General features: G+C 42.8%; 1 protein-coding gene across 1 annotated transcript in view; it reads left to right on the top strand.

Moving 5' to 3' along the window:
* The window catches only part of LOC123507197, a 336,550-nt gene that overhangs the window by 254,561 nt on the left and 65,449 nt on the right, over nucleotides 1-16,540 (top strand). Inside the window, exon 10 of the mRNA XM_045259927.1 lies at nucleotides 2,037-2,172. Within this exon, the coding sequence (XP_045115862.1) occupies nucleotides 2,037-2,172 (136 nt within the window). The remainder of the gene's footprint in view (nucleotides 1-2,036; nucleotides 2,173-16,540) is intronic.

Below are 16,540 nucleotides of genomic sequence, written 5' to 3'. Positions count from 1 at the left end.
GTGTATCAGAAAGGAATCTTGTTGCACGTGGTACTGACCTCCAGTCTTTCCTGTGCTTTTGTAGGAGTACAAATCTGACCCCAGGCAATCTTGACATCTTTTTTGCACCATTGTTGGCATGTGTAAAAAAAAACAAGGACTGGTGGTGATACCAGGCATGTCTTGACCTCATCATGATGTGATCAGCATCACTCTTTCTTGGGTCACAAGAGGTCTCATATGGTTCAACAGTGTCTGCAATAGCTGGAAAGAAATTTCCTAAAATGATTAGTGAGGTCTATGAATGAATGAAAATAAGTGATGTTATGTGGCTTTAGGAAATCAGCAATCATCTTTGTGTACTGGGCATCACTGATGTATCCTAAAGGTGTTATGGTGTAAACTCAAAAGTTAATCATGTTCTCTCCAAAATTTTACTTTTCTCGGTTCAGTATGATGTCATGTCGATTACAACAATGAACAGTGTTAATGACATATGAGAGATAGCCCCTATATGTTTTGTCATAGGCTAGAATATCATCCTCACTCTTGATGATCTGCGAGATGTCTCCAAGTGCTTTGTCACCCTGTTGCTTGTACTCATCTCCTGATGAAACTGAACTAGGCCCATGACAGCATGTTTAAACATGAAGCATGCCAGGTCTTGGTCCTCTTTTGCAAATTTGATTTGGAAGTATTCTATCTTGTCATTAAGGGGGATAAACCATGCTACCAATCCCACAGATAGAAGATATACCATCGTAGGGTGAACAAACAGGATATGTTGGCCTTTGGATGTGAGGTTAACACAAAGTCTCACACATGATGGCTTTTTAGGCACTGCCGTGATAAAATAACATAACATAACATAAATAATAGGATAACAAATGGCCACCAGGGCCCATCTAGGTTATCCTGTATCAGTCGCACAGCGATCTCGTCATCAGTACTTAAAGATTGGGTGGCGCGAAGCCATTGGATAGTCCATCTTGAGGAAGTCCTTGGCCAGTAGTTCATCCAACTGATGCTTAATATCCTGATGCCAGGAATAGGTACTTCTATGCAAATGGGTGAGCATTGTTGGTCAGATGTGTTTGTATTGCACCTCTGCCAATTTCCCTCATTGAAGCTGAAGCACTGAAGACCCTTGAGAAAGCCTTCCTTATCACTTTAGTGTGGTTTTCCTGCTCCAATGGAGTTAGATCGTACACATGCGACCAGCTTGGAAGTTCCGCTGATGATGATGCCAGCGAGAACAATTGTGGCTAGGCTGCCTTGTCTTCCTGGCTGTGTTGCTTTGCTAGATGTTGAATAATATGAATCTGGGCTGGAAAGTTTTCAGGCAGAATCTCAAGAGTAATGGAGTTATACCAGCTGAGCAAGGCTCATTTAATCTCATTAATAAATATCACTGTTGTTTCTGTCTGTTTCTTGCTAAACTTTAGATGTGATTTAAAGGTTACCAAACAAGTGAGTGGCTGTTCACTAACTGTAAAAATGTCATCTGCAGTGAGATTCCCAGTGAGTGTGCTGTGTCAAGCACACTTGTTTCAGCCCTGAAATTGGGTTTCTAAACAAATACATCACATTCTCCTGAATGTGTAGCCTCAATCTTCAATCATGATGCAGATATAAACGCTTCCAAGGAGTTGATACATGGTCTTGCAGTTACACTTGGCACTCGATGGTTTTAGCAAGGGCTTTCCCATTTAGCCTGAACTTAGCTGTTTAAGAGGGATCTGGTGGTAGAAGCATGGTGTTGTAAATGCCTCATGGTTGTTGCTGGTCTGGGTGATAGATGTGAACTGTGGTGCTACAAAGGTGTTCAAAGTCTGTGAGAGAGTGATCGATACTAATTCATCCACCTACTTTTAAAGCCGAAAACTAATTACATGTGGTGTCTGATGCAACCTCAATGGGTGCCTAGTTTTCCAATAGTGCATTATTTTTAAGTAGTAAACATAATTTCATATGTACAAAATTTATACAGTCATACTATGTCATTGTTATTATACTCCTTAAGAGGATGCTTAGAATAACAGTGAATTTACCTGCAGCAGGGAAAGCAGAGGTGCTGATGAGGTGCCTGTTACTGCTTATCAGAATGCTGAACCACCAGGGCTTTACCTGGAACCTGAAGCCGTGGGAGAAGCTAACACAAGTGTTGAGCAAGTTTTACCAGGCCTGGATCCGGTACGTGTCTTGCAGGCTCACTTTTCTTGTAGTCTTTTGAGTATTTAGTTTAGCCTCTTGTGTGCAAGATCATCCTTTGTTGTCAATGGGTACACAATAAAGAAAGAATGAGAGATTTATTTGACTCCTCTTGGACATATAATTATTTAGGAAACTGTACCATATAAAAAGTTATTGGTGATTATGGGAAAAGTAATGCATCTATGAGAGAATTAATGATTTTGTTGTTCTGTTTTATAAGTCTTTAGCTTCCTTGACTTCACCACTTTAAAGAGCTCAGTTATGTGTAGAATTTTATTTTATTTTATTTATTTATTTATTTTTTTTTTTTTTTTGTGTCACAGAATAGTGAAGTGCTTCTGAGATTTGGCTGTCACCAATTCTTTTAATCTGAATAGGTTCTTTCTTTGTCTAATTCTTTCCTCCTCTTTTTGGAGAGAATTAATGGGTCTTTTCTTGTTTCTAGATTTATTCTTGAACTTGATGTGTTGCTCCTTGTACATTAAAAAGAGTGTATTAGAAGTAGTATGTTATTAACCCCCTTCGCACCGGATGTTAAAAAAGCCCACCTGTATGATATACTGGTGGTAGTGCCGCCCAGCGCAGGAAACTCGTGCAAGCTTGTCATACTTGTCGTCTTTGTGTATTATGTTGCTATTTTTTAGTCACTATATCGCCTTCGAAGAGGAAAGTGGACGCTTCTCTTCGGAGAAAAAGAGAGAGAGAGAGAGTGACATTTGCTAATATTTTAGACACAAGTGGGATGCATGTAGCTTATCTTTCAAGAGGAAGAGGGGAGGAGGAAGGAGAGGAAACGAAGAGAGAGAGAGAGAGAGAGAGAGAGAGAGAGAGATTAGAAAATTTTTGTTTTGTATTTGTGTGTGTGTGTGTGTGTGTGTGTGTGTGTGTGTGTGTGTGTGTGTGTGTGTGTGTATGAGAGTGTGTGTATTTACCTAGTTGTTTGTGTAATTCACTGTTTGTTTGATCTGCTGCAGTCTCTGACGAGACAGCCAGACGTTACCCTATGGAACGAGCTCAGATCTTCGGATAGGCCTGAGACCAGGCACACACCATACACCAGGACAACAAGGTCACAACTCCTCGATTTACATCCCGTACCTACTCACTGCTAGGTGAACAGGGGCTACACGTGAAAGGAGACACACCCAAATATCTCCACCCGGCCGGGGAATCGAACCCCGGTCATCTGGCTTGTGAAGCCAGCGCTCTAACCACTGAGCTACTGGGCTGTGTGTGTGTGTGTGTGTATTTACCTAGTTGTATTTACCTAGTTGTAGTTTTACAGGGCCTGGGCTTTATGCTCGTGTGGTCCCGTCTCCATATCTACACTTATCCAATTTTTCTTTAAAACTATGCACACTTTGCTGACACCACTTCCTCACTCAAACTGTTCCAAGTCTCAATACATCTTTGCGGGAAACTAAATTTTTAACATCTCTCAGACATCGTCCCTTCCTTAGTTTCTTACTATGCGATCTTGTGCTTCTAAAGTCATATTCTTTTCTCAGGATCAGTTTCTCATTATCCACTTCATCCATTCCCTTAATCAATTTATAAACTTGTATCAGATCCCCTCTCTCTCTTTGCTCCAAGGTTGGTAGATCCATTGCCTTTAGTCTCTCCTCATATGCCATCCCTTTAAATTCTGGAACCATTCTTGTAGCCATTTTTGTAGTCTCTCTAATTTTCTTATGTGTTTCTTTTATGGGGAGTCCACACAACTCCTGCATATTCCAATCTAGGTCTTATTTTAGTACTTATCAATTTCTTCATCATTTCCTTGTCCATATAGTGAAATGCTACTCCAATATTCCTTAGCAAATTATACGTCTCTCTGAAAATTCTATCAATATGGCTTACCGGTTGATTATTTTCTTCCATTGTCACTCCCAAGTCCTTTTCCTTTTTACTTTTTCTAGTTCTACTCCATCTCCCATCTTATAGATTCCCACTGGTCGTCTTTCACTTTTTCCCATTTCCATGACATGGCTTTTGTCCACATTGAATTCCATCTCCCATTTTTTGCTCCATTTCCAGATCTTGTTTAAGTCTTCCTGTAGTATTTCACAATCCTCTTTTGTTTAATGACTCTGCACAGTTTCGCATCGTCCGCAAACAGATTTATGTAGCTGTTCACTCCCTCTGGCATGTCATTTATATATACGAGAAAAGTATTGGTGCCAATACTGACCCCTGTGGCACTCCGCTGTCTACTGTTCTCCACTTGGACTTCATATCTTTAACTATCGTCCTTATTTCTCTCCCCTTAAGTAATTCTTCATCCATCTCAATGTGCTTCCTTTTAAGCCACCCTTCTCCTCTAACTTCCATAGTAATCTTTCATGTGGCACTTTATCAAAAGCCTTTTTAGATCTAAATAAATACAGTCAACCCATCCTCTCTCTCTTGTACTTTATCAACTATTCTAGAGTAGAAACTCAATAAATTTGTCACACATGACCGACCTTTTCTAAAACCAAATTGGCTATTTGATAATATTTTGTTGTCTTCAAGAAACTCAATCCATTGCTTCTTTATTACTTTTTCACACATCTTGCATATTACACTAGTTAGTGATACCGGTCTGTAATTTAAAGGTTCTTCCTTCCTTCCGCTCTTATATATGGGAACCACCTCAGCTCTTTTCCACTCCACTGGCACTGTTCCATTTTCTATTGAGCATTTTATGATGTTGTATATTGGACTTGCTAGTTCTTCCCTACATTCTTTCAGTATTCTGCCTGAGACTTCATCCGGTCCCATTGCCTTTTCCTCATCCAATTCCGTCATCAACTTTTTATTTCAAGCTTGGTTACTTTAATCTCTTTCATATAGACAGTCTCTCTATTACCCTGTGGTCTTTCAAATTTGGATTCCTTAGTAAAGACCTCATGAAATTTACTATTTAACAGTTCTGCCATACTTTTTGGGTCTTCCACCATTCCGTTTTCTCCTTTTAACCTTTCTATTGTTTCTTTTTGTCTTATTTTTCCATTTATGAATCTGTAGAACAATTTTGGTTGTTCCTTACATTTTTCGACAATGTCCTTTTCATAGTTCTTTTCTTCTTCCTTTCTCACCTTAGCATATTCATTTCTTGCTGTTTTGAAGTTTTCCTTATTTTCTGGATTTCTGTTTCTTCTCCACCTTTTCCATGCTCCATCTCGTTTCTCCTTTGCCCTAGCACATCTTGCATTAAACCAATCTTTCTTTCCTTCTTCTTTAGGTCTATATTTCGGAACATATTCCCTGACCCCAGTTTTGTATATTTCCAAAAATAAGTTATATTTCTCTTGAACCGTTAATGAGTTTTCCATCTCCTCCCAGTTTACGTTTTAAAATAGTTCTTGAGATTCTCAATATCAGCCTTTCTGTAATTTAATCGGTCTCCTTTGTATGATTCATCTCTATCTTCCTTTCCTTCTTCTATATCCATTTCTAATATTACATGGTCACTCTTTCCCAATGGGCACTTGTATCTTATATCATCGTTAATTGGTATATCCCTTGTAAAAACTAGGTCTAATCTTGCCGGCTCATCGTTTCCTCTGAATCTTGTGTTTTCCTTTACTCTTTGGACCATCAAATTATCTATCATTAGGTTCAGGAATCTATCTCCCAGGCATCTTCCCCATACCACTTTCATAATTTTCCCAGTCTACCTCCTTACAGTTGAAATCTCCTACCAATATCACTTTTCTCCTTTCCTTAATGATTCTTGTAAGACTCCTTATTGTGTCATCTATCATGTCTCTATATTCTTGGTTAGTCCATGAGTTTGTTTTGGTGGCACATATGTTCCAATGATTGTTAACTCCTTTTTGTTAATATGCATCTTAACATACAGTATTTCTGATTTTCCTTCCCCAAACTCCACTTGATTTACCACTATCTCCTTCCTTAACATCATCATGACTCCTCCTCCTCCTTTACCCACTCTGTCTCTCCTCCATATATTATACCTTTTATCTATGTCTATTTTTATTGCCTCATTTAACTTTGTTTCCACCAGGCATACAATATCTGGTTCTTCTTTCTTTATGTAATCTCTTAATTCTAATTTACTAGATAAAATCCCATCTATGTTTGTATACATCATTTTAATCTCTTGTTCTTATCATTTTAGTTAAACTTGCTCCATTCTTTTCTCTTCTTTCTCTTTTATATACCATTTCCTTATCCTGTCTCCTATAATTCTCCAAAAATGCCTTCTTCTCCTCCTCTGACCTTTCATTATTTTTTCTCTTGCTTCTGCCACCAGTTCATTGTGTCTCTTCCTTTCCTCCTCGTTTCTATTTTTCTTTATATATATCTTTGCAACCTTCTGTTTCTCTGAGTTTTGTTTTTCTATATAGTACTTCTTCTGCTGCTGCTTGTGATTTTAGTAATATCTTAATTGGTCTCACTGTTCCTTCTTGATATGGTCCCATTCTATGGATTTCTTCTACTTCCTCTTCTAAGTTCTGTCTATCCTCGTCATTCAGATGTTTTAGTAGGTCTTTTACTGATTTCATTTCGTCTTTTTCCTTCTTGGTCTATATTTAACATTTTTTCTTTCAGTCCAAAAATAATTACACTCTTCTTTTTTCCGCAATTTCTCTTACTAAATTTTCTTTTTCTTGAGGACTCCTATCATTTTGCTTGTCATATTTTCATCTCTTTCTTTTAACTGTTCTTGAAATACTTCTTGAAATGATTCCTTGTCTTTCTTATCTTGGATTCTCCATGCTTGTACTTCTTTTTAATCACGTCTTGTACTCTTTCTTCATCTTTGTTAACTAGATCTTTTAGCTTCTCTTTTTCTTTCTCGGCTTTACCGAGTCCTTCTTCCATCAATTTCTTGTAGTTCGCTATTTGGACTTTTAATTCTTCATTTTCGGTTCTTAGCCTAGTTTCGTTTTCTTCCACTCTTTTTATCCTTTCTTTCAATTTCTGGAGCTCTTTATCCTGTTCTTCATTCTCTTTCATTCCCATACTCTCTCCTTTATCAATTTATCTAATTTACGTTCGATAGACAAGACTCTATCAAATAGTGAAGTTTGCGCCGTATCAAAGCCTTCAAATTCTCTTTCTCCCTCACCAACATTGTCATCATCAGTGTATGTGTGAGTGTGTGTGTGTTTTCACTAATGTTACAAGGCAGGACGCATGTAACTTATCTTTCGAGAGGGAGAGAGGAAGGGAGATGGGGAGGAGGAAAGGGAGATGGGGAGGGAGGAAAGGGAGAGAGAGAGAGAGAGAGAGAGAGAGAGAGAGAGAGAGAGAGATGGGAACAGTCTTTGCCATTGGGTAATTTTAGACACAAGGCATATAGCTTATCTTTAGTGATTGGTGGAGACAAGGATGGTGGGAGGAGCACTAGGATTTCAAGGACAGCATACAGCGTGTGTAGTTGGTATCCAGCACACTATACGGGACAACTGAACTGAAGAAAGCTCAGAAAAGAAATATGACGTCTACGTAGGCGTCACCGTATTTGCTACTGGGGCTTCATGACGCCCACATAGGCGTCACCGTAGTGAAGGTGTTAAGGGCATCTCTTAGTGAGGGAAGGTGTTTAACATAGAAGTAGGCCACTCAGTAACACAAAGGTCTGTGTGCTTAGCACCTCATCCCTATAGTGACTGTATGTACACCAGACTGCCATTCCTATAAAATAGTACCAATATTATAGTAAAACTAATTCTATCAGAGACACCTGCTTTTCATACAAAAAACTAGCAGTTCCACTGTCTCACTTTCATTTGCCGAGATTACAAAAATTTCTGCCTGCCGCTACGCCTGCCAGCGCGGTGCCCGGCGCTACTGATGGGATTGGCTACACTGTCCCTCAGTTAATTTTCAGCGCGCATCGTGTTCACAAGCACTGTGCTTCCGTCCCTGTTTCGCTTCTTGCACTTTTCAAGTGCTTTCTCTGCCGGTTTCTTCGTGTTTTCATGGCAGAGAACCTTAATGGCCAGTATGCTCATCCAGAGCAGCCTGCTGCTGCTCGGGAGAATAGTTTGCTGATGGATGGGGCTACTTTCAGGCCTGGTTCTTCTGGCTTTCAGTCATCATCTAAGCCTTCTAGAAGGGTTTGCCTGAGACCAGACTGCACCAGGGTCTTGGGCAGTTTCCTCCAGGACCCTCATTCTGTTTGTGTTCATTGCAGAGATATCTGCAACCCAGGTAAGAGGTGTGATGAGTGTTCTACTTGGAGGAGTGATAAAGTCCTTGCCCTGTGGTTTGAGGCACAGGAGATGTGCCAAGGCAAAACATTTACATAGTTCTGTTGCCCCCTTTTGTAATGTTTCCTGTGACGTAGGCACATTGCAGTCTGTTAAAGCACCTCCTTTTATTCAGGAGACAAGGGTTTCACCGGCTGCCTCTGTATTGTCTGATGTTCATGGCGGCTTGGAAATTTCGCTTCAGGACTTCAGTGTTTTGTTCCAGGATGAGCTAACAGCTGGGGATTCAGCTTCCCAGCAGGGCACTAAGCCTCCTGTTGCTATCGACCTCTTTGTTTTTTAAGTCTTGGCAGGAGGAGGTGCTTGCTTCTGTCAAATCTCTTGTTGCTTCTCAGATAGGAGATTTGCGTGGTTCTGTGCCCCCCCTCCACTACTGACCCCTGTCTTCCAGCTGTGCCCTCGTCTTCAGACCCGGACCTGATTCAGTTCAGTGTCCTGCCCCCTCAGAGTCCTGACGCAAAAAGGTGTGTGCAGTCACACCAAGTCAGGGAGCCAGTGGGGGGGCTGTCCGAGGATTAGAAGTGCCTCTTAAGCGTTCTTGTCCCCCAAAGGATGACGCTCGGAGGATCAAGAAGTCCTGCCCCAACTCAGTGGGCCCCCTTTCTCGGGACTGGTCGGTGGGGGAACTGGGGGGAGGTGGGCTGGCGCGGTAGGCTTGGCCCCCCCTCCGTGGCCTTGGGTGAAGGCCTGGCCGGGAAAGACTCTTGCCCTCTTGCCTTGTCTCCCCAACCACTGGATGGCATGCTCATGCCTTACCCACAGACTGCCTCCTCTGTCCGTTCAGCCAATAGGGGTCCATTGTCTGACGACCCCCCTACATCCCAACAAACCCACTGTCCTGCTCGTACAAGCCTCCACAGTGGTCATGTTGCCTCTGTTTCGGCTGATGTGGCTCCTCCTCAGCATGACCTGACACGCTCAGACAGCCGTCGTCTTGGAGGTGATCTTTTTCTGGCAGATGCTTACGATTGGGTGTCCTGCTTGGCTCTCCTTGCCCTTCTTGTTCTGGGTGGCAGGATTCAGGGGCCACGCCGTCTCTGGGGGCCTAACGGGGCATGCTGCGACTCAGAGAGGCATGATGGGTTACCAACAGGCCTGGAGGGGGATGAGGGGCGTGAGTTCCCGCCTCATGGCCCCTCCATGTAACATCGTATGATGAATTACATTGACTCAGTTTTTGAGGATGCAATGGAACAGCGGTTTGACCTGGAATGCCCTGTGGCCCCAGGTACCAGCACCTCACCTACAAGAAAGGGACCCATCCTCCTTGGAAGGGCACAGCCTGTCAGAGTTTTCATGGAGCAAGCCGACAGTGCTTATTTGAAGGCAAATGAGAAGAAACCAACCTCATATGACTATCCTTCAGGCAGGTTTGCTAAGATTTACATTGTGGCATGTCAAGAGTTAGCTGCCTTAGTTAATCCTAGCCTCCATGGCACCCTTCATCCTAGTGCCAGAGAGCCTCGCGTCCTCCGTGAACACCCGGAGTTGGCCAGGATGGAGGGGGTGGTTGCCGGGTCTAGAGACACCCTGAACTACTCCTTTTGGTGCTTGGGTGCCATGCATCTTCTGGCGACTCATAACCTCCTTGCACCCCTCTTAGACTTGGAGGAGCAGCTCTTTAAAGCCGTACGTTTGGCGCTTAATGACGCTTGCAGGGACTTAATTTATGTTATTGCCAACTTGCGAGCCTGGAGGAGGGAGGCTCAGACCATCCTTCCTGCAGGTCGAAAAAGGCATCCTTTGGAGGTCTCCCATTTTTATCCCTCTCATTTTTTATGAGGACCACCTTCAGGAGGCGCTACAGTCCTCGAAGAGCAATGCTGATAGGATGCTCTATGAGGCCGCACTCAGAGCTCTTGCCCGGCTGCGTCCTGCTCCAGGCATGCCCTTGGTGGAGCGTGGCCCCCGACCTTCTACCTCCACAGCTGTCAGGCCCTCTGCTGCTCATGCCTATAGACCTTCCTTCGCCGCTTGTGCCAGGGACTCCCGGGGGAAGGGGTGGCGGCTCTCACTCTTCTTCTTCTGGTGTGCAAGAATGGGGATGGAAGGCAAAGCCCTTTCGGAAGTGATGCCCTTCATCCTCAGGGGGCAGTTGTGGGCTGTCTAGCCCGCAGGTGGGAGGAGTGGCTCAAGATAGGGGCAGAGACGTGGATCCTCGACGTTCTAAGGGAAGGCTACAGGATTCCCTTCTCTGCACCCCCGCCACTCACAACCCACTTCAGGGAACCCAGAGGCTATGTCCCAGGATCACTCAAAGGACAAGCACCTCTTTTGGAGATCCAGCAACTAAGGGCCAAGGGTGCCATAGAGGAAGCACCCGCTACTGCGGGTTTAAAAGCCACGTTTGTCATTCCAAAGGCCTCGGGAGGTTTCCAACCCATCATCAACCTCTCCATCCTAAACAAGTACGTCGTCACCACCAAGTTCAAGATGGAGACGGTCAGAACCATCATGTCTGCAATACGACAAGACGACTGTATGGTGTCTTTGGATAAAGTAATCTAGCTCCATTTCTGTGGTCCACATTTTCAAGATCTCATGGAAGAGCCGCATTACAGATGATGTGTTGCAGGTTGAGAGCTGATTTTTCATATAATTTCAACAATTCTCAATTGGATTTAAGTCAGGAGAGTTACCTGGCCACTTAATAAGCTCAACATTATGATCAGACAACCATTTCATCACTTTTTTTGCCTTGTGACATGGTGCGTTATCCTGCAAAAAATTATCACATCCATGAATTTCATAAAAAGGCAACATATGGTCATCTAGCACTTTGATATAGTTGTCAGCTCTCATTGTCACGTTTTTCTGAAGGAAAAACAACCCTGCACGACCCACTGTACCTTTAACCCTTTAAATACAAGCTGGTATGCGTGTACGAGGTATGGGCCCTCGTACGCGCATACAACCTCGTACGCGTGTACGATATCGCGCCTTACAATTGTATAGGGGCAAGTACATGCTTGTATTATTTTGTTTCTTTGTTTCTTTGGCTTGTATGCTACCCTGGGATGTACGTTAGTCATGCATGACTCCACCTACAATACCCCTCTAGCCAATGGGCATTGAGATATTATGTCCTGCTAATGATTCAGTATTGTTTTTGCCTTAGTGAGCACGTGTACGGAGGATTTTACTGCCATAGTATAGTGTTTTTTGCCCTACTAACTTGCCATGTCAGACCAAGCGTTAGACTCTGACCTGGAATATGTGCCAGGGGATAGTGAGGATAGTGATGATAGTTGTGAGAGTGACTGTGATTATGACAAAGATGATGACATAGGCAATGAGGTAGAGCCTGTGGTTGACCAGGGGTGGGCCCAAGCCCAAGCCATGGGAGCCACAGCCGAGTCCCAGTGGCACTGGCACCCACTAATCCTCGCCCCTCCCCTCCCCACCAAGCCACTCAAGCCCATCATTGCCCATGTGAATGTGAGTACAATAATAATAATAATAATAATAATAATAATAATAATAATATAATTATGCATTATAATATATGTTATTATTATTTTGTAAATTAGTACATAGCCTATTGATAATACAATGTGGTTTTATTACATTATTATTGTTACTATTATTATTGTTATTATTATTATTGTTGAGCAAAGAACATAATCTAATTACGTAATTGGGATAAAGGTGTGAGGCGACACTGGTGGTGTACTTGGTGGTGTAATGGGAGATGCGGGTGGTGTGCAGGGCGGGCAAGCAGCAACCTACGCTTCCACCCATTCAAGTGGGTTTACACCTTGTATTTATATATATATATATATATATATATATATATATATATATATATATATATATATATATATAAATATATATATTGACCTTTTTAATTTTGCTCAGCATATAGTAGAGACATCAATGAAGTGTATGTCAGAAATATTCAGGCCATAAAATATTTTTTTACATACGTAAACGTAACCTAAATTTACGCTATCGATGTGAGGCAACCAAACCTAACACAAACAAACGAAGCCTACCATAACCTTCAATGAGGTGTCTACTATCTGTTGAACATAAAAATAAAGACATATGACCATACAAAATGAGTGAAAACATGAGTTAATTGAATGCGTAGTGGCAGCGCGTGCGACAGGTTTCAGCTTGTACACTGGGTGGGGCGCGGGGCGCGGCGCCCTTGTGGCGAAGGGGTTAAATTAACCCATCACCATCACACTGTCAGGATGCTTCACTGTTTTGCAGGTGTACTGAGGAGAGCAATGATCTGAATTCTTAGGACGTTCGATCCTCCTTGGCAGTGATCTTACATATTTGAAGGTACTTTCAGCACTGAAAAGTACCTTCCTCCACTGTTCAGCAGTCCAGTCTTTGTATTTGCGTGCAAACGCAAGTCTTTTCTTCACCATTGATGGTGTGAGGAGTGGTTTGGCAGCAGACTTGTATGTGGGTAGGCCAAGCTCCTTCTGCAACCAATGTTGTATGGTTCATTCTGACACTCCTTGCAGCAAAGTCGAGTCGAGTTCACCTGCTTTAATCTCTGGATTATTGAGTGAAGGATGTTGTCAGTACACTTAGAGATCTTTCTAGGCCTTCCAGGGACAGGTTTTCGAGGTGGTATGACATTGGGTGGGAAATCACGAGAGGTAGCGACCAGATGTTGAATGGTGCTCTCACCCCGCCTTGTACGTCTTGAAATTTCTTTCGTCGACACATTTTCAGTCTTCCAGGCCAAAATACGAGCCTTTTGCTCTCCACTAAGGTTAGTAGAAGCCATCAGGATGAATATCTCCTAAAACTGCAGTGCTACAAAGTGTAACAACGAAAATAGGGGGTAGGAGGCAGGAGCAAAATGTAACATAAACTCTCTTTATAAGAGCTCAGTGAGCACTGAAGCGGGAAAACGCAAGCTGAGTGCGGTGCTAGATAGCCAGCTGAGTTGCCAAATGTGAAATTATAATAACCATATGTCTGACAGTGGCGGAAAACGCAACAAGTTCAGAGCGCTTTTTAGCATCGATTTCAATGGGAAGCGCTCTATACTTTTTGCGGATACTGTATGCCTTCCCTCCTTTTCCTCTCATCAGGAAGGTGCTCAACAAACTTTGAGCTTCCAGCAACACCAGGCTCATCTTGATTGCACTGTTCTAGCCCCAGAGAGAGTGGTTTCCAGACCTGTTGAAAGCATCACGAGAGCCACCCCGATGCCTTCCGCTTCAGCAGGACCTCTTGACTCAGCCCCACTCCCACAGGTTCCACCGCAGTGTCCACGGGCTTCAGCTGACAGGGTGGAGACTGTCAAGCGATACGTGAGATACAGAGGCTTCTCCTCTTAGGTGGCAGAGTTCTTGGCGCATGATAAGAGGCCTTCTACTTCTTTAAACTATCAGCACAAGTGGAAGAGGTACAGGAAATGGTGCAAGGACAACGGGCATACCGTTTCTAACCCCACGGTCTAGAAATTTGCAGATTTTCTTGTTTTTTTGCATCAAGATTGTCATCTTTCCACCTCTGCTATCAAGGGCTACAAAGGCCATGCTTAAGAGTGTCCTGGCAATCAGAGGGTTGGACCTCAACAACAACCAGGTGCTGAGGCTTATTATCAGAGCCTGCTCTTTCCAGCCACAGAGGCCTTGCAAGAATCTTCAGCCTTCATGGAACTTAGATGTCATCTTCGCTTCCTAATCGAGGCTCCCTTTGAAACTCTGCAGCTCTCATCTATCAGAGACCTGACTAGAAAGTCTCTTTTTCTGCTTGCTCTTGCTACAGCACAGAGAGTAGGAGAGATTCATGCATTCTCTCACAAGACAAGCTGGCAGGGACAGGATCTGCTGGTCTCTTTATCTTCCTGAATTTATTGTTAAGACGAATACAGACGCCCACAGTACTCCTCGGGAGTTTCGTATTAAAAGCCTTGCCACCGTCGTGTGTTCTGAGGATGTGGAGAGACTCATATGTTCCGTTCGAGCGCTTCGTCACTACCTGCACAGGACGGCTTCGCCTACAAGACCCCGCAACCTCTTTCTTGCTGTTAAATGTCCTTCCAGACCTATGTCCAAAGCAGCAATTTCCTTCTTCCTATGGGATACCATCAAATCGCCCCGACCAGTCATAGGCATATGCACGCTCCTAGGACACTCACCACGTGTCACCTAGGGCTCTAATTCTTGAGGCACATTGGTCAAGTAGTGCTCCCATGCACCTGGTTGCATTCTCCAGCACCCTCTTCTCCACGTCAACCTCTACCACGGGTTAGTGTTTCCACAATGGACAGTTATTTCACCCTTTACGCCTGCCTCTTCCAGTCGACTCCCACCTCCTTAAATGTTGGAGTCTGCTAGTTTTTTGTATGAAAAACAGGTGTCTGTGATAGAAATGTAAGTTTTAATGCTAAAATTAATTTCTTCACTTACCTCTTTTTCATACAAAAACAGATGCCCTCCCTTCCTCCCCCAGTCTGTTTCAATGCTCATAAAAATTAACTGAGGGGCAGCGCAGCCAATCCCATCGGCAGTGCCGGGCACCACGCTGGCAGGCGTAGTGCAAGGCAGAAATTTTTGTAATCTTGGCGGATGAAAGTAAGTGAGACAGTGGAACTGTGAGTTTTTTTTGTATGAAAAACAGGTAAGTGAAGAAATGAATTTTAGCATAAGAAATTACATATTGCACTGACCTGCAGGGTGTTGTTTGCCATTGTGTGAGATATCCAATCAAAACAGTCACCATATACAGGCAACCCCCCCTAATGAAGCTTCACACAATGAAATCTCGCTACAATGAAGGTTTAATTTTACTATCATCTGCCCGTTTAACGAACACCAAACTTGCTTTAACAAAGTTTTATCCAGGTAATTTTTTTCCAAGTTTGAAAGCCCCACCATATCACGCAAGCTGACAGGCTTTTGAATACACCAGGAGCTGCTGGTACTAAGGCCTGCCTCAGGAGAAATCCTGGGAAACCTGTGGAATCAAAATCAAGCCTCTCATGGACAACACGCCCACCACTCACTCCCCTGTTCAAAACAATAACAGCATCAGCAACAGCTCTGTCTTCTTTCACTCAACTTACCACCAAAACGCCCTGCAATGTGGCCTAGTATTCCTAAGAAGACCAGGAAGTCTCTTATTCTCTAAGTGAAGCTGGATATTATTCACAGACACGCGAGAGGTGAGAAAACTATAGCATTGTTTGCCACCATCTTGAATCCATTTTCTCTACTATTTTTAATTCAGCAGACTCTATTAAGAAGGCTGGTGAGACCATATCTTCCTTGCAAGCTAAAAGAACCACCTGAACTTGTGACTCTACAATTGATAAAATGGAAAGCCTTGTGGAAATGTGGTACATAAGTTTTGTATGTGACACAATGATGCGCCCTTTGTTTACATTCCACAGGTTGCCAGTTAGTGTCTTTCCCGTTTCACTCTCCCTCCCTTCATAAATTTAAGATCATCAACATTATAAAGTTACGTACATACGTACATTTGTGTACATTATAATTGCTTAAATTAAACTGCCTAAATGATTAACTTCATAATTTTTACTTTCATTAAACCTTTCACTGTACTATGATGCACTCTCGCTTTGTTTACTCTCAATGGAAGTTCAAGTCGGGTTAAGCTTGTTATAATCGGTTCGCTTAATGAAGTTTTGCTTAATGAAGTGTTTTTAGGAACGTAAGCCCTTTGTTAAGCGGGGGTTGCCTGTACTACTCATTGTTCTTTAATCATAGTATTATCAAGAAATGACATTCTAAGAATATTCTGACTATTTCATTAAATAGCAGATGATACAAGTGTTGTATACCAAATCAAATGAAGGTATTTTATGTACATGTATGATAATGTGGCATATCAGGTCAGGCGATGCCACTCAACCTGAGGTGGGATTTTCCTTGGGGAAAGCTCATTAGGTCACCAGGCAAGTGTAAATCGAGTCACTTCTCATCTGGTTGCCACAATGGAAGAACACACTGACTTCCCTGTCTTACTGTATGTTGTACAGCCAAACCAAGGAATTTGTCAGCAGAAGTAATAGATACTTCTTAAAAGAAAAACCAAATTGAGGACCACTTTTACCCACAAATCAAGCGAGGAAGAGGACAGCATATGCAGCTGGTATATCTGAAGCCACGGTGAAGAGGATT

Source organism: Portunus trituberculatus, chromosome 1 (assembly GCF_017591435.1).
Source record: "Portunus trituberculatus isolate SZX2019 chromosome 1, ASM1759143v1, whole genome shotgun sequence".
Taxonomy (NCBI): Eukaryota; Metazoa; Arthropoda; class Malacostraca; order Decapoda; family Portunidae; genus Portunus; species Portunus trituberculatus.
The sequence above is the reverse complement of the archived record's forward strand: the minus strand, read 5'-3'. Positions and strand labels throughout refer to the sequence as shown.